The sequence below is a fragment of the Parus major genome, chromosome 5 (genome assembly GCF_001522545.3).
Source record: "Parus major isolate Abel chromosome 5, Parus_major1.1, whole genome shotgun sequence".
In the NCBI taxonomy this organism is placed as follows: domain Eukaryota; kingdom Metazoa; phylum Chordata; class Aves; order Passeriformes; family Paridae; genus Parus; species Parus major.
This window is the reverse complement of record NC_031774.1, coordinates 39,418,637-39,446,106: the sequence shown is the minus strand read 5'-3', so window position 1 is coordinate 39,446,106 and position 27,470 is coordinate 39,418,637. Positions and strand designations below refer to the sequence as shown.

The window sequence follows — 27,470 nt, the reverse complement described above, 5'->3', positions numbered from 1 at the left end:
TGAAGCAGCTGAGCAGAGAGGCCACACTTGCACAACTCCACTGGTGCCCTGCTCCGCCCTGCTGTGAGGCCCCAGCTTTCGCCTCCAGCTCACAGCCCCAGCACTGGCTCCTATGGTCTCTCCCTGCACACAGCACAAACCTCCTTTGCCTCTGGAAAGGGTCCTGTGATTAATCTCACTTATTACCTCGGAAAAGTAACAGTGCGGCGGCTGCCAGCCAAGTCCGACTCAACAGCGTCTGGGGAGCTGAGGCTGCAGGGCCAGGCCTCAGACTGTCTGGGCAAGTCACGAGCTTTCCGCCTTTCCTCTCCTGGAGGCTCCAGACAGACAGAGCCAAGGCCTAGCTGTGGGAAGCAGAGATCCTTGAGGACTGTGCCAATCCATGGTGCTGAGGCCCAGAGCGATTTCCAAGCAGGATGGAGAGCAATTGGCCCTGACAAAACAAGTTTCCTTAGTGTGACCAATATATATATTAAATATATATATACATGTATATATATATATATATACACAAATATATATATTAATATATATGTGTGTGTGTGTGTGTGTGTGTATATATATATACAAACACAAGGCAAGCCATGTATTTCTGAAGTAAGTCAGCCACCTCACTTCCACACTTAACAAGTTGTCACTGGTGGCCCTGGGAGACATGTGTGGGGGAAAAAAAAAACCCCAACAAAAAATAAGAGGGTGTTGAGGCAGGAGTTACATGCACAAATATGCATAGGTGCAGAGGGAGAAGAACATGCACAAACTGAAAACAGGGTGACTTGCAAAAATGTACAGCTACCCAGGTAGTAGTTCTATTTTCCACCTGCCCTCCTCAAACCTCCTTTTAGAAGGAATTAATAAACCCCAAATTCTGGGCTCTCAGAAATGCTGCCTCCCAAGGACCACATGTAGAATCAGCATGACAGAGCTGCTGAGGCGATGCAGACAGATGTCACAGAAAAATCAATGAACCCACCCTGAACTACTCCTCCACCTCAAATAAAAAATGTAATTAATTCAGGCATTAAAGTACAGAGAAAAGAGAAGAGAAAAAGCACTGTGGAGAACAAGGAGCAGACATGTGGCTCTGCTAGCACAGGGCTGGACTCAGTGCTGCTGGGCTGCAGCTCTGGCACTTCTGTAGTGCTTAGCCAGGAAGGTGTTAAGGTCACTGCAGTTTGCTCAAGCTGAACTGAAGGCCTACTGTTTAACCCTCAGCACTTGATGCTTTCTCCCCTTCATTTCCCCCAGAGGCATCAGCATAGCTGAGCCTCCAAGGTACCTTTACACCTAGATGCAAAGATGTACAAACAAATAGGCTCTGAACACTTGGCAAATGCAGCACCAGAAAGCAGTCAGGCAGCCTCCACTTTGCAAGAAACTTCAGGGAGCTTTAAAAAATCATTAGGAAGAGAATAAAGTTACCACCAACCCAGAACTACAAGGCAACACATACATAACATACAAAGAGGCTTATTCTTATAAAAACTTGGTGTTTGCTGACAACATCCCAGGGAATTCTCTTGTGCTTACTTCTTGCTGCAAGCCCATACATAGTTAACTGTCTCCCACAGCCCCAGCTGCAACACCCATGTTGCTTCTGCCATGCTAAGCCCACCCTAGTCCAGCTCAAGAGCCTTGCAAAAAAGCAAGACTGTCCCATCAAGTGCTCACCCTTTATTCTTGTAAGAATCACCCTGCACATCTTTTGTCTATTTCATTCTCCCTCTTCTCATTGCTCTTCTGAGCCTGTCTAGTCAGGGTCCAAGTGTGATTTTTTCTCACATTCCACAACTCCAAAATTTAAAATAAAAACTGAGGAAACAACAAAGCCACTTTCACCTTCCCTTTATGTCAAACACAGCCAACTGCCCCTTTGACACAAAGGATTGAGACCAGTGAACCACAGCTGGTGATTGCTGTCTGGGGTCTTTCTGGCAAAACTCAAAGATTCAATGAAACTACAGAACCCAAATATCAGAAAAAACTCTCAAAAGAGACCTGGGATTCTTCCTCACAAGTCCAAAGGATATGTACTTGGTGTGATCAGAGCATCTGAAACCTAAAACACATAGTACATGTACCCCTTGCTGCAAAAGGAACTGGCATGAAGCAGCAGTAGGCACTAGATAGGGAATAAGGATAAAAAGTATCCACTACCCAGCCAAGGCTAAGGAAGGCCAGCAATTAAAAGCAAGGTCCTGATTTGGGATACTTTCAGAGGATGCAGCACAGCAATCTTACTTTGTGAGCTGGGGTGTGCAAGAGAGCAGATTGTACAATCATTTTGCTGTAGAATTTTTGGGATATAAATTAACATATATTTTCTATTAGAGCAGGCACAGGAAGCTTTTTAAGTAGTACTAGATTTCCTGCACCTACATTGTTCATTTGTACATGAGCAGTAAATATATGCAATGCAACCCAGAAGCATCTGAGATGATAAATGTCTAGACAGCATCTTCTGGTTTTCCACCCTATTTGATACTCCTAGGCAAGGAAAAATAAAAACGAAAATACCCAAATCGGAGATTGTTTGGGAACCTGGAAATACAGCAGGTACGTGCACACAGCTTGCAAGGCCCTAAGAGCTGTTGCTATTACTATCACTGAGAGTGATACCAGAGTAAATTAAACTTAAAACCCCCTTAGATCAGAAAATTGAAAAGGCATGTGTTTATATAAATTTAAACCAGATTAGACAAGTCTACCAACAAAACATTTCTTGATGAACCTGAGCACATTGGCAGAAATTATGAGGTAAGAAGTATTTCAGACACGTCAAGCAAGGAAAAGAGGAGATCCCTTTTCTCTGACTGCAGTAGCCATTCATAGGCTCTCTAATACAAATTTGACTGCCATTCTACCAACTGACTAATGACAAGGAAGCTTGCCTGCCTGCCCTAACCAAATTTGCTAAGTCTGTCAGAAAATCCAAGGAAAAAATATGCTGAGCAGTTCAGAAGTGAAAGGTCGGTCTTCAGGTTTGAGATAGATGTTATGAAAGAGCGAGAAGCTAATGAAACAGAGATCTGAGAAAACACTGACCATTTCACTGCTGAATTCTTGCCAATTTACTGCCCCCCCAATGAATTCCACAAGATGAACATGAGCAAGGATAGCTACTGCTGAATCCAAGGTGCCCACTGAAAGCACAGAAATCTGTACCAGCTAGAAAGAAATCTTCCTTGATAGTTTTGGTCCAGGTCTTAGAGATTTAGTGACCAATGGAGCCCATCCTTGGAGACAAAATCCACTGTCTTTTTCAAAGAGCAAGCGGCATAGCAGCTGCAAATTCCAGTGCCAGAAACCTCTACTAACCTCCATCTACTGTCCTCACAACTAGGGATTATGCAGCTAGTTGCTAACAGGTACTTCAAAGCTAGTTTATGTTCTGAATCAGCAAGTTTCATTCTGTTAAACACCTGATTTTTTACCTTTATTATGAAACCAAGAATGCTTTCAGGAGAATGCTTTTTCAAGAGCAGCTCTAGTAAGGTCTTGGCTTCAGTTGACTCGTAGTTTCACTGAATAATGAGGAATCGCTTTTATGGCTGTGGGTCTTAGATTACATTACTAAAATTGTGATAAAAATTATATATGGTAGTCTTTAATAACTCTACTACAAGACATGTTAACTGCATTTAATGCCTTTACAGCACAATGTGAAGGAGTGACAATCCTGCCCAATGGACTGAGTGAGAGGCTGAGACGGAACTGAGATAGGGCACTGAGACAGGACAAGGATTAAAGGAGAGAACAGATCTCGCATAACTTCATTGATATACAAAGGCAGGTCTCCAGCAAATGTGGCAGAGGCTGACAGTCATGTCCCAGTAGCCAGAAGTAAGGCCACATAAACTTAGAACATATCACCTCTTGTGCAGCCCTGCAGGCCTCTCTGTCTGAGGTGCAGCAACAATCCAGGCCATCATTTGAGTGGAAATAGTACCAATGCTTATAGGAAGTGGCAAAAAGAAATCTCAAAATGCACAGCAGTGCAGACATTTTAACATTTCTAGAACAGTCCTCTGTCTCTGTATTACAAACCCAAGACCTCCTTTGCCTTTTGGCAAGCAGACTACTAATCTGGCACCTTATCTCATGCAAAAAAAAGGAATCAACAAAATAAAGCATACCTTCTTTTGAGATACATTTAGGTAAGTCAGAACTGGGAGAGTGAGAATTAAAGGGGAAGATGATTTGTCAAAAAGAATAGCCTGAATCCTACAGATTTGCAAGCATCAAGCCAAAATTTTCTAACAATCTTCAGCAGCACTAAAACAGCTTAAATTTACCACACAGGCATACAAATAACAGTGAGGACTGCGCTTCAGATACACATGTTGGAACTGGAGCTAAGTGCAAGCCAGATAAGAGATCCATTTACAAAACATTTCCATCCTTGCTGAATTCTGTAACTGATAGACTAGAATCTCAATGGAACAAAACAGGAAGCTTTTCTTCAGTCATCCAGCACTGAGCACAGGCTGACACCCATTAGATGACCCTCTATGAATTGCTTGCTCCAATGTAACAAATCAAGTAGCAAAAAAGGCATTTATAATACAAGATAGCCATCTCCATGTATCACGACCTTGATTTTCCTTTTGGAATTCTCTCATTAAACACAAGTTCACAGACCAAGTAATCCAGCACCGCCTCAAGAATTTTTTTTCATTTCCAGATTTACACAAAACTCTTAACTCCCAGTATTTTGGCCATTCAATAAAAGCAGACATGAATATAAAATAATTCAATAGGGAGTCTTAAGGAATCTTTCTGACTCTTGTTCTGAGGATAAAAACAGAACAACTGAAGTAATGAAAGACTAAATGACTCGTAAAAGGTTTGAAGTTGTAACTGGAAAATCCTGAAGTATTTTCAGATTACTGTACAAAATAAAACAAAAATTTTAACTAAAGACATTAAACTATGCACACAATGCTAGAAGAGGCACTGCCCTGGAAGTCATTCAGAGTGGAGTTGTGGGCATTAGTGGTGGGGTTTACAGCTCTGTCTGTGAGCCCATGCAAAGGTGCAAAGAGAACTGAAAAGGGAATGGAAGCTCTAGGACAGCCTGCATGCTGCTGCTCTCCCAAGCCATGTAGGAGGGGAAGGCTATTTACACCTGTTGGATAGGTTCTTTATTTGGATTGGGTAATAGCTTGCCTGGATAGGGTCCAAGAACAGAATCACCACCACTTCTCTCAATAATTATAAACCCCTGAGGCAAACATTGTGCTGGAACAGAAACCGGCCAGGAATTCATTTCTCACATTCCTCTTCTTTAGGCAGGATGAAAAGTAGTGACTGATGAAACAAGAACAATTTTACTTGAGCTTTCCAAATCCCATTACAATCTTTCTATTGAAGGACCCATTTGGGAAAGGATCATCACTCAGATCACATGCTTTCTGCACTGTGTTTCTAACTCTCTCACTTCCCTGCATTTTCCAGTAGCATTCAGGCACCAGTAATAAAAATCAGTATTTTCATGCACACAGTGCTTTCCAGACCTAAACTCATGTCTTGGAGAAGGCTCTGCTTTATTATTCTGTTTCAAAAGACAAAAATGAACACTTAGGCAAAAGAATCAATATTATTTACTGGAGTGGCAAAGGAAGAAGTCAAATCTCCACCAGTCTTGGGCTTGTATTCCTGCCTGGCTACTGCAGCAAGTTTGCCTTGTTCCTAACTTCCAAGATTCAGACTCCTGCAAGTAAATCTTGCTGCTCTCTGAATCACAGGAAGAATGGCTTTACTGTAGAATCAGTCCTCTGCCCTTATTCCCAAGAGTGTATAAGCTGCAAATATAAATTCCAATACCCCAAATTAATACAGTATATAAAGAAGACATCTGGAAAATAAACTGTGATAAACACTGCTCTATCTTAGAACAATCTAAACTAAAGCACGAAGATGAGGACTTAGTGGAGATTTCTGCAGCATCAGGTCTAAGTTTGCATTCTGCATATATGTCTCAGTGCCAGCAAACCTAAACTTACAGATGCAGGGATGGGAAATGATCAAGGAAAAACAGACATTTCCCTCTTATCCACCATGTTCATCTGCCCTTATTTCACCATGAACCTGACAGCTCTGGGAACACAGCTATTTTCATAGGGCTAGTTTCCAGACCTGAGAGGAACCATTACTAAGCCCTTAGAATCATAGAATTGTTTATGCTGGAAAAGATCCTCCTTTTAAGATCCTCAAGTCCAGCTGTTAACCTTAGCACTACCAAGTCATTAAAACATGTCCCTAAGTACCACATCTACACATTTTAAAAACCCTCAGTGACTCGACCACCTCCCTTCAGTAGCCTGTTTCAATACTTGAGAACCCTTTTGGTGAATAAATTTTTCCTAATATCTAATCTAAACTTCCCCTGACTGAACTTGAGGTCATTTCCTCTTGTCCTATCATTTGTTCTTTGGGAGAAGAGATCAAAACACACCTTGCCACAACCTCCCTTCAGGGAGTTGTACAGAGCAATATTAAGCCTCCCACTCCCCAAGACTCCTTTTCTCCAGGATAAACAACCACAGCTCCCTTAGCTGCTTCACATAAGACTTGTGCTCCAAACCCTTCACCAGCAGTGCTGCCCTTCTCTGGACACGTTCCTGCATCTGAGCAAGAAGCCAAACACAAATTACAAATGAGCTGAGTGCATTTCATTCTTCTTCAAGACGCTAGAGCTGTAATTTTAACTTACCTGACTGCTGAAGAGACAGATCTTTTGTCATCTCTATGAGTGTCTGACTGAACAGGCCACAGTGACCCTCTTTTGTTGAGTGGTGACCAATAGCTCTGTGGGGCAGCTGCATTCCCTTTGCTTATAGCTCCACTTGCCAAGTCCAGGTTTGTTAACTAGAGGGAAAAAAAAGAAAAAAGAAAAAAGAAAAAAAGAGAAAACAAAAACAAATCCAAACAAACTATCAGAAACAATTAAAAGCCAAGAAAAGAGAAAAAGGTATCACTAAGTAAATAGGATAGAGTACGTACTAAGAGAAGTGAAACTGCTAGAAAATGGAAGTACTCAAATGCAAAAACACTGTGCTAGTTGCATAAAGCAGTGAGAGATGACACCAACATCCACCATGCCTGAGATGAATTCAGGGGCCAGCATGAAAATTACAACCCTTCCATTCACAGAAAGACACAGGAGGAAAAGGACAAAGATGGGGCAAAAAATCCCAAAGTGAAAAAGTTCCTGACATGTGAAAAATGAACTCCACATGCAATGATCAAAAGCTAGAAGCTTATATTACACTGAGCAGAGACCAGAGTACCTCTCCAGTCATCGTGAGCTGTGTCAGGAAGCCAACCATATGCACCTGTCCTGTCTCTACCCTCTCTATACATACAGGTACAACCCAAAAGCTTAAGTACCTTGGATACAAAATTCAAACCAAAACTCAACCAAACATGAAAAAAACTGCTCACACAACCACTTACAAAGTATTGTGTTCACACAAATGAATGCACAAAAAACATGTTAGGTGTACATTTGCAATATTAAGTTCTAAAACCTGTGAGTTTTTAAGCACATAACATGTATTTCATTATGTCTTTCTATGAGCATTCCTCCTGCATTGCTTATACTCTTGAAAGATCAAACTATGCAAGCAGACACTACCTGTTGATGTACTGAAGAAATACATAATGCAATGGATCTACTACAGCAGTATAACAGTTTATATTTTGGAAAAAAAAAAGTAACAAAACAATAGAAAAGTTGAAAAGCAAACTCTGCAAAGGCCTCCCAGACAGACGCCTACCTTAAATTACATGATCACTTTTTTAGAAGCAGCATAAACATCAGGGTCTGCATGATGCTTAGGATCATATGGTGAAACTGATTTACTTACGTGGCCCTCCTCACTTCTGTAGCAACTGGAAGGCACACAGACAATGAAACACAGGACACAGACAGAAAGAAGAGTCTAACAACTAGCCCTGCATCTGCTCCAGGTCTCAAAGGTGATGCTTATTAAGGCACCTAAAGTTTGACTTAAGCATAGCTTAACAACGCTCCTTTAACAGAATTTGTGTGCAATTACTCAAACAAGCACATACCATCTTCATTGGAATACACTACACTCAAAATGGGCTTGTTGAGGACTTCAGACAGTCCTCTCAGTGAACTCAGGACTATAAGCATTGCCATTGACAACACAGTAGGCTGTCCCTCCTGTGTTTTAGTAGTACAACGCACCTAAGCATTTTGTAAATTCAGAACTCCTATTTGAATTTCTGGACAGGATTAAATTCTAGCAGCTATACCTTAGGCTTCTGCCCACTTCTCCAAAAGCAGCCACTTTTCTCATCCCTTCTCAACTCTATCCTTCCCCATTCTTGCTCCTCATTTGTGTGTCATTATTCTCAGTCAGTCTCAGCTTCTGTATTTCAAGTATCATTCTCCTTGTTTTCTTCAGTACAGTTTCATTCTTACAGACTTCCAGTCCTAACTTCCCCACCACTTCTGGACCCTGATCCACTCTATTTCAGGTTTGGAACTTTCCACAGGAGTAGTTACTTGATCCCTCTTTCCACACTTCCATTCTTGGTTTCTCACATGTCCTGTATCCTAGTAGTTCTGGTTTCATTCCCCTCCCCAGTCCACTCCTTTTGCCAGCCTCTTTTCTTCATCCAGTCCTTGAATGTGGGCTGCTCACTGGACCAACACTTAACCACACTACCACTCCATCCATGTCTGTTCTTCCATCTGAATGGTTCTTAGCGTCGTCTCCTAAATTATGTCCAGATATAAATATCACAGCCTCCCTATCCTAGCTGTTCTCCACACCCTGGCAAAACTCCTACTAACTCTGCAGTCAAGTCAGAGAGGTCCCCAGCCCAACTTGCACCAAATTACTGAAAACACAGAAGAACAGAAGCTCAAGCCAAAGTACACTACAGGTGCAAAACCAGACAAATTCAGTTTAGCATCCTCAGTGTGGAGAGAACCTTCAGGAAGCTGAGAAGGTCTAGCTGAGCACACTACACCTGAAGCTTTTCAAACAGTTACTCTGCAATCAAGCTTCAACAAAATTCTGAATTCCAAACTGCTATTTCAAAGCATGGGAGATGAACAGATTTAAAGGAAAAGTTCTGTAGATATTAAAATGCACAATTTTTTATTTTTTTTTAATCCAGCCTTGATTTTGGCTGGAATAATTCACTTTGCCTGAAGTATTCTGAAAACTGAATAAGTACAGAAAACATTAATTCAAATGAATAAAGTTTCAGAACACTATAATCAATTTAAGACAAGATCTTACAGTGGGACATTATCAAGCAAGCTTAGTAACGGCTAGTGTTATTCACCTTATATAGAAAACAATGTTAGGTGTCATTTTGGTGCTTCTACCTCACCCTGAATGTTGCTGTGTTCTGTAGAATTTAATTAAAATTTAAAGCATGTCCATTGCAGTAACAGAAAGCTTCAAAGTAGATTTAGTTCTGATTGTGCCAGGCACTATACAAATACCTAACAATGGCAGTTGCTGGTCACAAAGAATTTATTGTCTGAAAAGAAGGAAGAATGGTAAATGATGCAAACACAGAAGGCAACATGGTAAATAAAATAGGTTATATACAATTCTTAGCTTGTCAGCAACAGTGATCAAAACTTTAGCTAACACATCCAATGTGTGAAATGAAGATGACTTCATCCAATTTTCTCTCCTCATCATCTTGATGCCAAGAACCATTTAGTTTGATGAATTACCACCTCAATCCTACTCTATTGCTGGGACATGCTTTCCTTTTCAATTACCATTGTATCAATGTATCATTGTTTATTTGAAAGCTGTCTTTTTAAGCAGGTGAGCAAATAGCTTAGCATGGGTAATAGCAACATTTCACACATTCCAGATAGACAGGTGTTTAAACTACAGCAGGATTAAACACAGGCAAAGGATTCAGAAAGGGAGAGAACACCAGCAAGAATATAAGGTTTAGCTGCACCCAGCCCACCCAGACAGGTGTTACTGCTTACTCCTCTGCCATGCTTTGAGACATTTCAGCTGCTATAATTAGCTGGCCAGGATGTTGTTTGGGAGCATTACTGAGGCACCCCCAACACATCTGTGCTTAGCAGTGGCTTCATTTTCTAGTCTTTCTGTGCACCTGATGGGACTGCATTCTTCCCTTTACAGAGGCAAATAACAGCAAATCAGTTGGTACTTTAGAGTAAAAGGCAATGTAGAGCACCTGGACCAAAATATCCATATAGAAGAGCTTGTAGCTTCAGAAATAGTACTAATGGAGCAAAACCAAACAAATAAAAAAATCTCTCCAAAACCAAGAAAGGCTAGTGGGGCTCAACAGAGAATGTAGGTATTGGTGTGCATCACAAAGACTTAAGTTAATTTTCAAACTGAGTTGCAACAAGATGGGTTCAAACTCTCCTGCTTGGTAAGATTCCTGTTTTTCATTAGCAGTGATGGACTTGAGAGTATTTTTCCTCACACTGACTGTAAGACAGGATACCTGTGTGGGCTGCACTGCACACTTCAAACATCCAGATTTTCACATCTCTTGTCACATCTACACATTCTTGGTGGACCTTGTAAAAGGCAAGACAATACACAGCTAATATCTCTTACGATAGAAGGATTCATAAAGTTTTGCTACAGTTTTTAAACTTATTGACATAGCAAAGGTGTCAGAAGCTGAAAGGAACATGCTGACTGAAGAACACCATGATACAGTAGATCCCCAAAAGCTCTCACAGAAGGAAAATAACTCACTTGATGTACTTCCATTTATGATACAACATGAAAAAATGGGGGAGAGGAGAAGAACATGTGGGCTGTCACAGCCATATCAACAGAGACCTGTTAGGAACAGTATGTATATGTACTGTTATATTTACTTCAATATAATGCTAATTAGCCAAAAGACAAATTATTGCATAATGCTGAAATACTTTCCTACATTTATTTTTATATTTAAATGTTGCAAGTTAAGTTCATGACTGCAATACACTTGCCTTGCCAACAGAGACACATAAGCTTAAAATAACTGATTTCTATCATCATGCCTTATTCAGAGAAATTTATTTCTGAAAAATCTTTGATACAGAAAACAAGGCCACAACACAGAATGATACCCCACGTGCTGAATATAGGAGTTGAGGGGTTTTTGTTAATCTGCTTTAAAAATTCAATATGAAATATGAATTCTCCAAGTACAGACAGGAATAAAAACTTCAGGATTGAATTTACTTCCAATTAACAGCATCCTATAGACAAAGATCCATTGAACAGTAATTCAAAGAAATCACAAGCAAAAGTCAGAAAAACAGCTTAATATCTTTCATTTTTATGATTCACACTGTACTAGTCCTTCAGGAGTTTCCCATTATCATATTCAATAATCTTTTTTTCTATAATAAAGTTAGTATTTTCTTTTTGATCTTCTCTAATGGCTGAATTAAGCTAAAGCCATCAATTATAACAATCAGAAAAGAAAATAATAATGAATGTTGCAGATCAGCCTCCATAGATTCAGGAAAAGCCTCCTGAAAGCCTGAATGCTTCTCTTGCTTGTTTGTAGGAGTCAACCAGGGTGAAACAGGGACACATCACCACTAGAAGCTGTTACTCTGCCCCTCTTGGCAGGCAGCGAAAAAGTGACTTATATTTTCATTACCAACATCCTGAACAGCAGATCCAAAGTTTCACTGGTCAACATGTTACAACAAGCAATACACTACAAATTGCCTACTTGATCCTCCTCCAGTTAGCAGTACTAGCACTTTTCTGTGGCAGAAGCCAGTCATATCTTGTTGCCTAAAATGTGGTGGAGACTGGAGATCTACAAAGTCTAAAGATCATTTCTTGTACTTGGAGCCACACTGCATCCTCTGCAGTTCACACATCTCACATTTCCATTTGGATCTTTCTGACTGGTGAGGAGAAAAAGGAGTCCAAAGCTCAAGCTATATTTCACATGTTAAGCCTAGAAGATATGCCAAAAGATGCAGTAACCATAGGCCTACTTTGTCTCTTCCAAAAAAACCTTCAAAATAATACAATCTTCAGTCAGAAACAGGAGGAGACAAAGCTTTCAGCACAGTGTACCCTATCAACAGGTTACAAAGGCATACATTAATAAACTGTTTACTGAGAAACCTTTTTGCTTAAAGAAGGATTGGACGAGGATCGTGATGAGTTACACATAAGATCCTCGGCCTTAAGATGAAATGAGAATCCTTAAATTTTGGTGAGTCAGACAGGACAAGATGACACTGTATCATGAGCTCAAAGAGGGAACCATTCCACTTGAAAACTGCAAATGTGCAAAATGTTTCATAATTTTTAGTGCATTCTCCTCTGCCTTTCAATCTATTTTTACCCATATGCTCTGTAAGCATATGTATCCCTAAGTTTATTCAGTTTGACTCCTTCAAGACCCTTCAGTCAATCTCTAATTCTCTATTTTATTACTTCTAATTCAGCCAGCAATGCCAACCTTATCCAATATCTTACAAATGAAATGTGCTGCTTCTTTCGTTACCTGGCTTTCATTGTCACATGTATTTTCACTTGCCAAGCCTTCCTCAAGCACAGATACCCCTAAGGCTTTCAGAATACATGAAATCTTTAACAGAAGGGAAGAGCTAAGAACTTGCCATGTGGAGGAAAAAAAAAAAGAAAGAAATTTTGCTCTATTACTTCAGTTATTTTTCTTCCTTCAGCCTCCAAAAATGACTGACTAGATGCCACTGATTACTAGATGTAATACAAATACTCACTGTTAACCTGCCCTTTCCCTAGTGTGTGTTGCACTTTCCTAGCTTTACCAAAGAGCTCCCACATACATCTGTGATCCAGCACAGGCTGACATGACTCGTTCTAACACAGCTCACAGTACTATCACTATTGCTGGTACTACTGGAAATAGTCCAGCTGCCTCGACTTCCTTAATGAATCAAGATACTGGAATCCAATAGGCTATCCCAGTATTGGGGGGGGGGGGGGAAGGAAAAAAACAAAAACCACAAGATCTTAACCTGCCTCTTAACAGGTAAAGGAAACCCCAAATCACAAATAAGACACACAGCCACAACCACTTTCTGAACAGTGTAACAAAATGTACCACTACAAATGCCATGAGGAAATCATGTAATACAAACAGATTTTTCTAGAACCACCTTTCTGTTACCCAGGCCATCTTGCTGACCACACCCCATACTAAAGCACTTTCATTTTATGTACAGATTTGAATTTGCAGAACAGCTGGCCATGTGGCAAGAACTGGGGCTAACAAGGCTAGGTAGTGTGAAATCTATGTGTGTACCAAGGCTGATCTGGCCAAAGGCCTGTGACATTCCTTCTTTGCTCTCTGAGCTTACCAGCTTACAGGATATACATATGCATACAGAGCACAAGTGTTCCAGTCTCCAGAAAACGTTCCAGACAAAGACCTGCCAAAGACATTCCTGGGAAACCTGACAAACTTGCAAATTCCTTTGTAGTGTCTCCAGCATATGCATCCATTTAACAATGAAAAAAGAAAACTCGAGTTAGTGCTGCTGCTGTGGATGGTTGAACTCCCCCTCTTCCTTCTCCTGAAAAAGTCAGGCTTTCATTTAGACACTCTGCCTCAAAACTTCCAGTGGGAGTGATTTTTACAAGGCACAATCCTGCCAAAAGTTTGATGATCAGGGTGTAATCTTTCCCATAATACGAGACCTAGCTGCACAGCCTGGCCTGTTTGGTGACTATCTGCAGATGTTGCTGCATTATAACAAAACCCTCTGCTTATATTCCCTGTGGAGCCTCAGAGCTGAAGGAGTTCAACAGGAGCACTGCAGAAACTACAGTTTCTGTACTGTACTTTCACTTCTACAACCTCTGCTGAGACCAGCCAGTTACACTATTGCTGCTGCCGCAAATCAGTAGTAATAAAAGTATTCCAGCTCCTGTGTGAGGACAGCTGGAGTGAGGAGATGGGGCCCTGCAGCACTGCAGAGGTGTGTGAAAGAGGAAAGAAAAATGCTCCTCAGAGGTGATTGCCTGCTTCTTGCTCCTCTTACTAATTACAGTAAGATGCCTTTCTTCTTTATACTTCCCTTTCTCTCCATCAGTGGAAGTGTAAAAACCAAAGAAATGGTCACATAAAGAAACTAAAACTAAGACTCAGATAAAGTGGGTTGAGTCAAACCAAGGGATCATCACCGAAAATCCCTCAAAACTCCTCAGCGGGGAAAACAGCCTCACCAAATTTCTGTAAGTATTTGCTGCACCCTAAATTTAATGCTCTTGTTGTGCTGTTAGATCTAGACAGGAAAGAGCTGATGCCCATTGGGACCTGCACAGTGCATTTGGGCAGACTGACAGTTTGCTCTGTCAAGGACAAGGCAGACGAGGGTACCACACTGTGTAACTGAGACAGCTAAATGAGGAGTGGTGGGGCTTCCAATATCACTGCAGCTGATGTTAAGACGGAACTCACTACTTGGGGATTCCCATAACATATACAGGGTCCCTCTGGGACACCATAAAATGCTCCATTCAATTCTTCCTCACTCCCTCTCCCTGGTCCTAAGGTTTAGTAAATTCATCTGCTTCTTGCTCATTTCCACCTTCTGTCTAAATGAAAAATGTAGAATAAGACAAGTGCACCATCCTCCACTGGATCTGTCAATATGTCTGCAGGAATCCTGGCTGCTGGATCTTGGGCACTGACTGGCTGCACAGCACAGAAGGAGGCAGCTCTGCATAGCCCTTGCCTGGGTGGTCTGATGTTATCCCTGTGATTAAACTCCCCGGCTTCAAGAACTGGAGCTATTCCTGATGATAGCTGGGACCTGAAATCTTTCACTCTCCCACACACACACACAGAGTCAGAGCTCCCACCAGGCTTCCCCTCTTCGTCTTCCTCCTCCTCTTGGTCAAGCTGGCCAATTCAACACATTCTTCAGCTCCCTAGCATTAATAACTACCAAGTACTACAGCCTGCTAGATATCAGCTGCACGCCCCCCTCAGCAGGCAGTGATAGGGACCTCACACAGATACAGCCTTGCAGAAAAATTTTTACCTTAGAGTGTGCTTCAGAAAGAAGAAGCATGTTATTCACAAAGAAAAACACTCATATGCATCCAGGATCCAGCCACCTGGCTCTGGATGTACACACATGCTGTGTATTTTCATGTCCTCCTTGCAGAAAGTCTTGAAATGCAAACACATAGAAATATTTTATGCTAAACACACGTGAAATAAAGACTTTGGATTAAAGCCTGGTATAGAATATAACAAAAGGAAAAGTACTCTGGGTAAATCTTTATCCAACTGTCCACCAGGGAAGGTCAATGGCTTACAGTAGGTACAGGTGAAAAAACTCTCTTAGTTCAGCTGTTCAGAAGACACAAAGGAGTCAGTAAGATCTCTACATCACAAATCAAGGCAAGAAAGGCAATTAAGTTCCTCTCCAATGAAATGGGCTTGCTGAACTGCATCTTCAGGCCTCATTCCCCAACTCAACACCAACACACCTGCCTTGTTTCCCCCACAGTATTGCTGCTGTCTTAGGCTCATGTATGGCAACGGGCAAACTGAGCAAGAAAATTTTGGAAAACTGAAAAATTGAATTGTCAACATGCACCATTAACCACTACACACATTGACAAAGACATCATCACTTTGTAAAATTATTAGCAAGCATCTGATTGATGTAACTAGGGAAACCATCAATTTCAGCTACTGAGTTCCTCACAAGTGTCTTGGTAACCCACTTATCATAATGAAAAGACTGACTACAGTAAAGCAATGTAACAAAGAAAATCTCATAAGTATGGAAGCAGTAGCATAGCACATGTTCTTCAGTACAGAAGGTCAGTTCAGATCAATGGCTCAGCAAACTCACTATCCTGTTTGACATAATTCAGAAGATGGAAGAAATTTTGGTTACCATGCATATAACAAACTTCTTATTGATACGGCAAATGATTTTTTTTATTTCTGTACGATCAAACCTAAGGATCTATCATTTGCAAAATGCTCATTATTCTGTCTGAGGAAACTATGGCCTACTAATTTTTCAGCCTTAATGGTATCCCATTTCAGAGAGTTTCAGAAGGTAAATAAATTCTGTGACAATAACTGTCCACTTTTATTGTAATTTTTTCCTCCAATATCTTCCTGCTAAACTGAGTATCCTCTTCTTATTATGAGAAACATGAATAAAATAAACTTTATTCACCTTGTCTTCCACTGCTCTATGTAATTCCTTCACACTTTACATAATTGATGCTTACACTAAAACATATATATCCTATATATATATATACATCCTATCCTGTTCCTTAAACACACTAATCATTTTTCTTTGCTGACTTTACTGCTTAACTTGAAACAGGTATCTCCACTGAGCTTTCAATGCATTTTTTTTTCTTCCCTAATGAAACAAACTTTAGATTAACCATTCAAGAGGCTAAAATTATTGCTTATCATATAGCCAGGTATTTGTAAACACTGAACTTCATCTGCCAGTGTCTAGCCCAATTAACACAGCTCTTAAATTTCTACTAGTTTTATTCCTAAAAATCAAATAAAGAATGCAAACATAGTGACAAATTACCAGGAAGAAAGCTCAAGTTTAAGTTTACAGCACACACCTCACTTCATTGTAACTGAACATGGGACTCTTGCAGCCCACATTATATTGAAAATAACAAGAAATCACCTCATATAGTAAACATGAGCTGCACAAACATGGATGACCACTACACAGTAGTTAATCTACTGTAAATTCACACCCTATATTACCTTGCAATAACTTGCTTTTTTATTCATTCTTTAAGTAATAAAATGCCTTATTAATGTCCTTATGAACCTCCTCCTTTCAAACTTTTAAACTGGATCATGTACATTCTGTATTATGCATCTTCAGTTACCCACTTGCTATACAGTAAACTGACTAGTTACTTTTTTGTTTGCTTTTTGTCTTTTTTTGATCTGTAATAAAACTTACTTTATCATCCTACAGACACCTGTCCATCTTAACAGGACTTGCTGAAACTTGTCAAAAACTTTTTTGGAAGTCTGAATATGAACAAGCTACACTCAGTGCTATTTTTCTGAGTTCAAAGAACTCTAATAGATAGGGCATAATAGATTACTCATTTTCTTATGGCCATTTGAGATCCTTATTAGTCTACTCAGTTACTGCCTTACCCGATTAATGCTGAACCCTCAAAGGCACATTTACCACAGAGATCTCTGTTGCTTGCTCCCAGACACATTGGGTAGTTAGAGAGGCACACCTTTCTATTTTTGGATGCTGTGGAGTACTATAGTTAGATTGCACATACTGCAAAAAAATAAGGCAGTGTCTGAAATAGTATGGATAGAGGTACCTAACTCCCACTGTTGTCATAATCTCAAAATGAGCTCTATTATTAGAAGAAAAATAGAAATAGTAGAAAAACACAACTTAATGAAAAGCAAAATGTTCCTACACATGTTGTGTGACAATCTGTGAAGACTGAAAACTGAGTAGAACAAAACTGCACATCAGTAAGGCTTTACCTTCCTACATCTCCATCTCTCATATGCTAAGAATTGTATATTCTATGAGTATCAGTGTGGAGTTCCTATCTGATGTTTCAGAAGCGAATGGAGAAGACTGACAAGACACAAAGTTGATGTAAACACAAAAATCTTGTTTTCTTAAGAGAACAGATCTTAAACATGTTTTTCAAAGTTCATCAGATACTTAAAATTTTCCCTTTGGACATTAGTATTTTAGTAGTAAATAATAAAGAAGCATCAATAATATAAATAAAATTATATCAATAAAATAATTCAATAATAAACTAATTTAATAGAGAGGCTAGAAAACAAGAGTGTAAAAGAGGAAATTCGAAACAGGTACTTTGGGCATGGGTAGAAAACAGTGAAGACCAGCAGGGATTGGAGAGGGACAGAGGTGGACTCCCAGCCAGAATGACAACGCCATTCCAAGCCCAGCTGCTGAGGCTATATTCCTGGGAACCCCAGAGACTCACACTACTACATGGATACCAGAAGCAATTCTCACAAAACTGGGAATGGAAAATAAGCTTCCTAGCTGCTTTTGGAAGGAGGTATGTATTCAGAGTACCTCAGCCTCCAAGACAGAGTTTGGCACAACACAGGGAACCAATGCACGAAGACATTCAACTCTCACATAGAAGTTCTTGCCCTTGGGGAAAAAAAACAAAAAAACACACAAACCAAAAACCCCCACAAAAATACAGTCCACAGCAACACCAGTATTTTCAAGTCATTCTTTCATATACCACTCCAAATCAATGGTCCTAATCTTATCATGAAACATAATTAAATCCATATATCAAGTCCTTTTCATACCAGCCAGGTACTTTCCAACAAGGTAGACTAACTCCAAGTTTCTGGAATAGCTTTAAACAATTGTACTATTTTTATTATTAGGTAAATAATGTTCTAATCTTCATGCCAATTTATTTAAGAATGCTTTTTAAAAAAATACTATCACATTTCAAGTGGTTTAAACACAGAAGTGAAAAGGGGGAAACCAACAATTCAGTTTCTAGTCTAGAAATGTATAGGAAAGTAGTGCCCTATTTAATTAAGTGACCCTGATATGATCCCTTTCTCTACTCTCCTCTGAGTTTTCAACCCCTTAATTCTCCTGTCTTAAAGCCATCAGAGTTTCATAACCCAAAACCCTCCAACACTTCCATCTCAAGCCTTTCCCCCTTTCATCTCATACCAGTCATCTTCCCAGTTCTCTCCAGGTGTTTACTAAATCCTCTCCCACATATTTCTCTGTCTCATCTGCCTCTGCCTTCCCTCTCCTGATTCAGGCTAAATCCTGGTGTGTCTAAATCTAAAACCATGCAGCACTCCCAGGTAGCTTCAACAGTACCTATTCTTCTGCAAATAATTTTCCAAACTGCCAGCCTACTCTGCAATTCCTGCACTTCTATTTATTCAATGCCCCTGCTTCAAATCCACATCCATGTCTAGCAGTTCAAAGTCAGATACCCTGGTTCCAGGTCCCTCAGCAATAAGCCCAAGCCTTGCTGCACTACTATTATGTTTTATTGTATGCTGATATCTCTTATTGCCCTTGTCATGGCAGCCCTGTCTTCTCACAAAACCCCCGTGTCCTTCTTCCAAGACAGGCTTTAAAATCCAGGCTGGATCAAAAAAATAATCAGAGTGACTCTTTAATGACTGACAAAAGAATAGAATGTGTCCATGTGAAAAAAAAAAAACCCAAAAACACAAGCAGTAATTGTATGCTTTAGTTATGATACATTGGGCTTTGCAGATATATCTGAACCTTCCAAAACATCACTGTTTCAAGTGTGCTTAAAATAATGGTCTCAGCCTAGAAATTGTTATGTGCCATAAATTCAGTACTGAAGAAACAGATTGCCTTAAAAACTGCTCTCAACTAAATCCAAATTCTCATACTAAATTGAGATGAAATTCAGATTTCATCTCTCCAAAGGCATTATTTAAAAAACATGGCCAGAAAAATCCCAGTGGAGAGTAGATGTCTAGAACTGAATGGACACAGGCACAGGAAGGAAACTCACTGTCAGACAGAACTCCAGCTCTAAACTTCTCATTGACTGGTGAATTCCTTGCTACATGGATCTTTTTCATGATGACAGAAGATGACGAAGATATAACCCAACACATGCTTCTGTATTTCACTACTGAAACAAAGCCTGTGCAAACACTGCATAGCTGAATACAAAATATAGCAGTCAGAAAACCAGCAGTGTCTGCTAGGAGCTCAGCTGTCTTTTGCTTGCTTGTTGCAAAGAGAATTAGCACCATCATTTTCCAGCTCTGCAATTCCCACCTCTTCTGTGGGAAAGTATCTTGGAAAAACCCAGAAGCAAAAGCAATGCAGACACATTTACTACAGTGAATACATTTCTAGGCTACCCTTCACAGCCACTTTCACTCTTGAGTATACCTACCCTGAGTGACTGCCTGCTGGCTGAACAGATCTCAGCTGCCACCACAGTATGCTCCTTTGCCACCCAACACAGCTGTGCACTGCCCTTCCCATGCAGATCTTTCTGAATTTCTCTCTTAATTCCCCTTTCTATACTTCCAAATTTATCTAGGAGTAACCAGCCATGGTAGGAATACAGGAGTTTAAGAAGTATTTAATAGCTACACAAATGGCTGCAATAAGACACATTGAGCTCTCTAGACAGACCTAGCAAACCACAGCAGTTGAAGCAGAATGGGTAAGGAATGATTTTAGGGAAAAAGTCTATGAACTTATTTTTCAAAGTTCTTTTCTGGAAAGATTGAAATTAAATAGATGCATTTCAATTTTTTCCCCAAGTATTTGTTTTAACCCTTTTATCCAAGGAGACAGTTTCCACCATATATTTAGCTTTCAACAAATCAGCACTTCCTGAATGAAAATGTTTCATTACCAAAGTTTTTTGAACAGTTTTACTGACACACTTCACTTAAAACCAACTGAGAACCAAACTGACAGCTCTGAGTATTACTAGACAAGCAAACAAGAACAAATTGTCTAAATAGCATCTGGCCTTGTGCAAGACCAGGCCTCAGCATCATTAATATAGCCAGCACTCACATTCTCTCCCAAGTCCATCAACAAAAAGGGACTTTATTTTTTGACATACCCTTTAAAAATTGAAGGCCTATCTACAAAGAAAAATCTATTCAGCTTCCTAAAGTTATAAATGTACCCTGCATTTTGAAATAAATATACTGCCAATAGCACCATCAGATATTCAAAATCCAAACATATAAAATAAAATTGAAAGAAGCAAAAAGAAGCAAATACCAGCAGCTGTTGCAACTATTAAACATGACTCAGAAAACTTAAACGAAAAACTGTTAAAACAGTCATTCCAAAATACAAGAATCAAACTAAGACATTCAAATTGTTTGTCTCCAGCAAGTAAAGAGAAAAAAAATTACTGTTTAAGGCAAAGTGCCTATGTTAGAAAATCTGCAGTTGGCAGCTTAATTAACTGAAAAATGTTCAACTTGAACAGCTTTGATGAGCTCAACTATAGCATATTATAAATCAAAAAAATTCTTTGTGTGTAGCCATTTAGGACATAATTTAACAAGAAACATGAAACTAAGTGGAATTCTACCAGAACTCAATGTACATTTCACGTGTATCATGTTTGACAGAAGGATTATCATTCCCCATGCTAGTAAATACTTCATTATGTCTTTGAGTTATTGGAATATAGAATTTACATCAGAACCCATCCTGAAGACTTTCATTGCCAGCACTGTGATGACACACTGGAGGAATGAGGAAGCAGATTGAATGGAAGCACAAATCTAAGACATGGGTTTATTGTTTAGTAAGACAAAGCATGGATTCCATTTTTTATAACATATTTTCTAAGACTCTGCCTTTTCTCCTATAAAATGATTTCAAGATATTCTTGTCATCTCACAGAAAATCAAAATTTTGGTGGCTGTAAACACTTGAAAACAACAGGACGGAGATGAATTTTCGTGAGATTTACTGCTTGCAGCATATCTCAGTCCAGCCCTGTGCTCACACAGAAACCTGTAACAAACTTCTCCCTTGCACAGGGACTCTACTTCAGTGCTTACATACCTGCTGTGTAAGGACACTGATGTGGCTTGGTGGGGAATACTGGCAGGCTGCTTGCTTTTCTTCCAGCTGCTGCAGTTCTGCTGCTGCCACACTGGGGCCATGACTCTTGCCCTGGGAAGAAGTATGTTCTGCATCTTTGTGCATCCTGGCAGAGCCCACACACTGCCCACTTGAACTGCGATGGAGACCTACCAAACAAACATTTCAATGTGCTTAATGAGCAGTATGTCAGACTCTCAGCCTGCTGATCACACACACAAAAGCAGGGAAGATACCAAGAAGAATGCAGAATATACCTATTCTGCATGAGTATTGTCCATATGAACAATGAGCAATTCCAAACCTGTATTCTCTTAATTACAATATATCTAGTGGCACCCAATTCCACAGACACTGGAAGCTGTTACCCAAGTTAAATCTGTAAAGTTTTTCCTTTACAACAAATAGATCTCTTTAAGTAAGTGTGGTGGGTGCCAAACCACCACATTAAGCTACTCAGTTGAGAAATAAGATGTATTTTAAGGCTAGAAGGATTGTCAATATATATATACAGCAACTCTAGTAAACATGTGCTGACCCTGACACACAACCTAGAACAAATAAATACCATCAAAATACAAAAAAATTAGTATTATCAGGATCACAGCTGTTAGCCTGTGTGTGGTTCCCAAAAGTTTCCAAATTGATTACAGTCTGCATGCAAATTCCTACAGTTTCTCCTACCATTCAAGTTCTTTACACTCTAAAGCTCCATTGCTTAACTGTGCTCTACCACAGCATGACAGATGAAACGTCTCTAAATCTTGTTTTTGGGATATCCTTGGATATGGCAGTACTGAAACACCCTAGAGAATGAGATATTGTAATGATTCATTCAGATTCTTCTTTTCTGGAGGTCTTGACACACCTTTAAGTATCCAATATGTATGAGGTTTCATTACAAAACTTCTATGTTTGATAGGCAACCAGAGAACTAAGAACAGCACACAGGCTGAGACAGGACTTCTGCTAATGAAAACAACATTAAACCCACTAAAGAAAGATGAGATCAGTAACATAATAAAGAAAATATACAATACTTAACTTCACAGCTCTTTATGAACAAGTTCAAAGGCTGACCTCAAAGCACAAGGCTGAGGGGAGACCTTGTCACTATAACTACGCAAAAAGAGGTTTTTGCAAGGCAGGGGTCAGTCTCCTCTCCCAAATAACAAACAACAGGACAAGAGGACAGGTGCTTGAGTTGCACCAGGAAAGGTTTAGATTGAATATTAGGGAAAAATTCTCTGCCAAAAGGGTTGTCAAGCACTGGAACAGGCTGCTAGGAAGCAGCTGAGTCACCATCCATGAAGATATTTAAAAGACATGTAAATGCAGCTTTTAGGGACCTGGTTAATTTAGGGCTTTTAGGGACTTGGTAGTGTTAATTGTTGGACTTGGTGACTTGAAAGGCCTTTTTCAACACAAATGATTCTATGATTGCCTGTTCATTTGGTCAATAACAGGGTGTCTGCCTAACAAGGGCTGCATCCTGCACTCCTACTTTCTGTGAGAAATTTAGCACCATGCAACAAGACTCAATTTGGGAAATGTAAAATTTCTACCTACTCCACAACAAAAATTACACAATCTCTGTACTGAACTAGCAGGTTGTTATGAACCCCAGTACACTTACCTACTTTTGTAGAGGATGGTTGGGACAATCTTTGACTGTAGATCTGAACAGCTCTCTGAAAGGATGAGAATGGGCCAAAGCTACCAAAACGACGATGTAACCCTGCAAGGCTACAAGTCTCAGTGGACACTGGGTTTGTGAGGACAGAAGAGCTGTCAGGAGCTGTGCTCTGCAAGGAAGGTAGTGGGGGTGGGGACTGAATCAGTTTGGGACCAGCTGGAGGAGCCGGCAATGAACCAGCCACATTTAAATTTTCAGAGGCTGAAGGCTGAGATGGCATCCAAGAACTGGTACTTCTCTGGAACGGGGCAGCAGGAACAGAGGAAGAAGAACCAGGAGGGCTGCACTGAGGTAATTTCACTTCAACATTTGAGGAGGCGAGTCCTTCTGGAACTATACAAAGATAATGAACATATTATATGAGGAAAAATCTGCTTTTTAGGTCCTTTGATAATATCAACACACAAAATGCCTGTATTCAGACACACTGAAGCCAAAATGACCTCATCTACCAGCAGAGAAGAGAAGAGGCTCTACATAATAAATATCTTCTTTCAAAGCCTGCCATATCTAGATCATCCCCCCCAGGGAGGGGCAGCTAACTCTCTCCCACTGCCTACCCTACAGTATCTTCTCTTGTGTTTAAAAGTAAAAATTGGGCATCTTGATCTCTCAGTTTGAGCCCAAAGGTTCCAACCTTTGTTTAAAACAGTATAAAAACAGTATATGCAGTCAATAGTCCTTTTTTTATGATTGTTTAAGTCAGTTCACTTACAGCTTGATTTAGCTTCTTTGGGTTTACAGCCTTTTAGTGCTCCTTCTGCAGACAAATCTGCAACTGAACTTTTGGGTTGATCATCTTTTATTTTCTTCACCATCTCAGGTTGCTCTGTAACAAAACCAAGGAGTTAGGAAGTAGAACATTGGAAATCACCAGAACAAACCTGCAGAATTCACCCGTGTTATAAATGACCTTATTGCTAATACTTCCTGTAGACCACATAGATTCACTGGTGACAATTATGCTGTCATGTACAGGAGCATGAACTACTTGATACATATGGCTAGCACACCCTTCCATGGAATGCCTAATTAGGCTGAAATATACAGTCTCTGCCCTCCAATGGATACACTCACTGCAGGCAGCTTTATTTCATTCATCCCTCTCTTTTATTTCATGATTCTCTGCTCATTTCAATTCTTACTGCCTTCAGTTGCACATTCTCATTTCAATCATGAACTACCATCTCTAGTTCTTTATAAATACCAGTCTAAGTTCAACCCATTTCACTTCAGGCAAAGAAGACAGGAGTGAAGTTACTCTAGTCTTCACATAAGAATGAGTTAAAAAAAAGACATGCAACCTCAAAAAACCTGAGTAACATTGTGGAGAGGTTGTTCTCTTTTCATAGACTTAAGTTAAACCAGATTTGTCTGGGCAACTAAATTTGTCCAGACATCTCAGAACTGTCTGCAAAACTTACCACCATGGGGCTGCTTCTCTGACTGGTGATTGGTGTTCCTGTGTTTTGTGCCTGTGTTTTTTGTTCCTAGGAAGACACTTGCTGATTTGTTTTTGTGTGTGTAAAATGTCAGTACTTCCTCCAGGTCACTTTCACTGCAATAAGGAGAGAACGGATGTAGATGAGGACATTATGCTTTTCTGCATTCATGTAACAAAGACAATAAACAGTAAGGAAACTGAAGAGTGGAGGAAAAAAAAGTAACACTAGACAAACTAATGATTTGCTCAGTTCTACAGGGTAAGAGCAAAGAGCAGAAGGAAGGCAACATGCCCTGGTTGAACAGATTCCCACTAAAACACCATCTTCTTATACAGGAGAATATTCAAGGCATTCAGGAGCCTTCCCAGGACAAATAAAGAACTAGTGAATACTCCAAACACATCTGGGGAGATTAGCTCAACATGTTGAGATTCCTTTCACAGCTGAATTTGTGAAACTTCTGCAGGTGCTCTTTAGAATGAGCAGCTACTTTCTCACAAGCGTACTCAGCTCAGTCTCTATTTTATATTTGCCATCAGTAGTTTGTATTCAGCCGTAGGGGGAGAAGAGGAAAGAAGACAAAAGGTGTTAATTAGCCAAAACTTCAGGACAACCAGAACAGTCAATATTTTTGTGAAACTCACAAAACTTGCATATGTTTCTCATTTTCTTTACAAGAACAAAGTGGGACAGCCCCAATATCCTAAACATCTACCGGTCCCAAACCAGTATAAATTAGTTGGCCATTCTTATTAGAGCTTGTGCAAGCTGTAGCTCCAGTTGTTTCGTATCTAACATGCTTTCCTTTTGCTTTATAGTGTTGCCTCAGCATTAATGAGTGGCTGTCTGGCATGGCAAACACCAAAGCAAGTAATATGGTGCCAGCAACACTACAAGAAAATGCAATACAGGAATATAAATTAGCAGAGCAGCAGGTAGAACCTTTCAAAATATCCTCTGAATATTATATATTATATCACAATTGTAACTAGTATTAGCTAGCCTAAGCTTTGGAAAAAGGCCATGTCTAAAGCTGATACACTGAAATTTGCAGCATACCCTGAAAATCCAAACTTCACTTTCTCTCCCAGAATAAAAGTGAAGAGGAAATAAAAGAATGAGAAGTTGTTGATGGAAAGGTGCTTTAATCTTTTAAATTAATTTACCAGTATGTATGTGCATTTACAGTGCACTGAGGATGTTTAGAATCAATGGTCATAGCATATGTACAACTAAATACAATGACATCCACGTGATATCAAAGTCAGAGAATCAATGAGACAAAGAAGCAACATTTATTACCCATTTTCTCCACTGTTGCATTCACTGTACTGAAAAATGAACTCTCAAAGTAGAAATCTATCCACTTTGCTTGGCTCCAAATGACTTGCTCACTGATTTAAGCTTGAAACACAGTGCCAAGTAGTGTCATATATCAGAGTTTTCAAACACACCTCATACTTCATAAGAAGCTGAAAGATCATCACTAGAAATTGTCTGATCACTGGCAAACTATTCTTAACACTTAGTCAGACAAACCAGCAAAAATCTCCAGCCCCAGCCTAGACTGTGCATCAGGCCATGATGGCACGGTGGCCAGTAACACGGAAACAGAAGAATTTGCAGTTCCGTTCCATGCAGCTGTCTCTTAACATTTCTGACAAAAATCAAAATGACCTGCCTAGGACACAATAGACATTTCAGTGGCCAGAACAGTCAGAGAACCAAAACCATGGGCCCACATAATGTGCATTTCTAGGCAGAGCAGTAGCTCCTATGGTGTATGGTAGTTAGGCATCTTTATCTGAAGATTTTTCTGCAGTCCTGTGAATCTGTTGCAGTAATGACTCCATCAATTATATTAGCAAAAGGTAAAATACTTGTTTTCATAACAATGTATCAAGACAGACTGAAAAACCACCTTACTTAGGATGCCCAAGCTACCACCCCCTTCTAATCGCTCACTATTAGTGCTACCCAAACAGATAAAGAAAGAGCACTTTAATAAACAGTCATGCAAAAGAAGAAGTGACCATCAAACTTCACAGAAAAAAGAAGAGGGGCATTAAAAAGGCAGGAAAAATCTGTCCAGATATTGACAGGGCTTCTTGTCCATATATTGACCAAATAACAGAGTGTTGTGGTTTAAAACTAATAACTAAGAAAATTACTTATTTCTTGCTGTGAGATATGGATTAGAATAAGGGCAAAACAGGCATAAAACTTAAAAGGAATAAAGAAAGTTTATTGACAAACAACAAGAATAAGAACACCAGAATAAACTTCCAGAAAAACCTTTTCATCCCTTATCTATCTACTATTCTCTCGTTCACATGACAACAGAGACAAAAACTTTGGAACTTTGGTGGTTAAAACAGTCCCAATTCTTGCTACAGTCTTTTCACCTGTCTTTGTAGAGAAACAGAAGCTTCTTCCTCTTAATTTATGGAGTTTCTCACAAGAAAACTATTTTTGTTATGGTTTTCCATTGCCCTGATATCAGCTGCCCAGAGCTGCTGTTATCACTATACCATAATTACTCAAGTTTACACTTTGAACACTTTATTCCTCCCTACATACTTATCATGAATTAAAGGAGTTCTTTCCAGGACTTCATTGTCCATCTCCATAGTCTAACAGAAAGATATTTCAGCTAAATTAA

General features: G+C 39.7%; 1 protein-coding gene across 21 annotated transcripts in view; it reads right to left on the bottom strand.

Moving 5' to 3' along the window:
* TTLL5 (tubulin tyrosine ligase like 5) overlaps positions 1-27,470 on the bottom strand; it is a 134,802-nt gene that overhangs the window by 52,210 nt on the left and 55,122 nt on the right. For 17 of the 21 annotated variants that reach the window (XR_001522002.3, XR_001522003.3, XR_001522005.3 and 14 more), the window contains 5 exons: positions 24,788-24,921; positions 24,079-24,192; positions 23,304-23,696; positions 21,629-21,816; positions 6,716-6,870 (listed from right to left, as the gene is read on the bottom strand). Coding sequence is in view for 13 of the 21 variants with exons in the window: in XM_015629957.3 (XP_015485443.1) it covers positions 6,716-6,870; positions 21,629-21,816; positions 23,304-23,696; positions 24,079-24,192; positions 24,788-24,921 (984 nt within the window). In the remaining 8 variants the exon portion in view is untranslated. The remainder of the gene's footprint in view (positions 1-6,715; positions 6,871-21,628; positions 21,817-23,303; positions 23,697-24,078; positions 24,193-24,787; positions 24,922-27,470) is intronic. The other 4 variants (XR_001522006.3, XR_001522007.3, XR_001522009.3 and 1 more) reach the window with 1 other exon arrangement.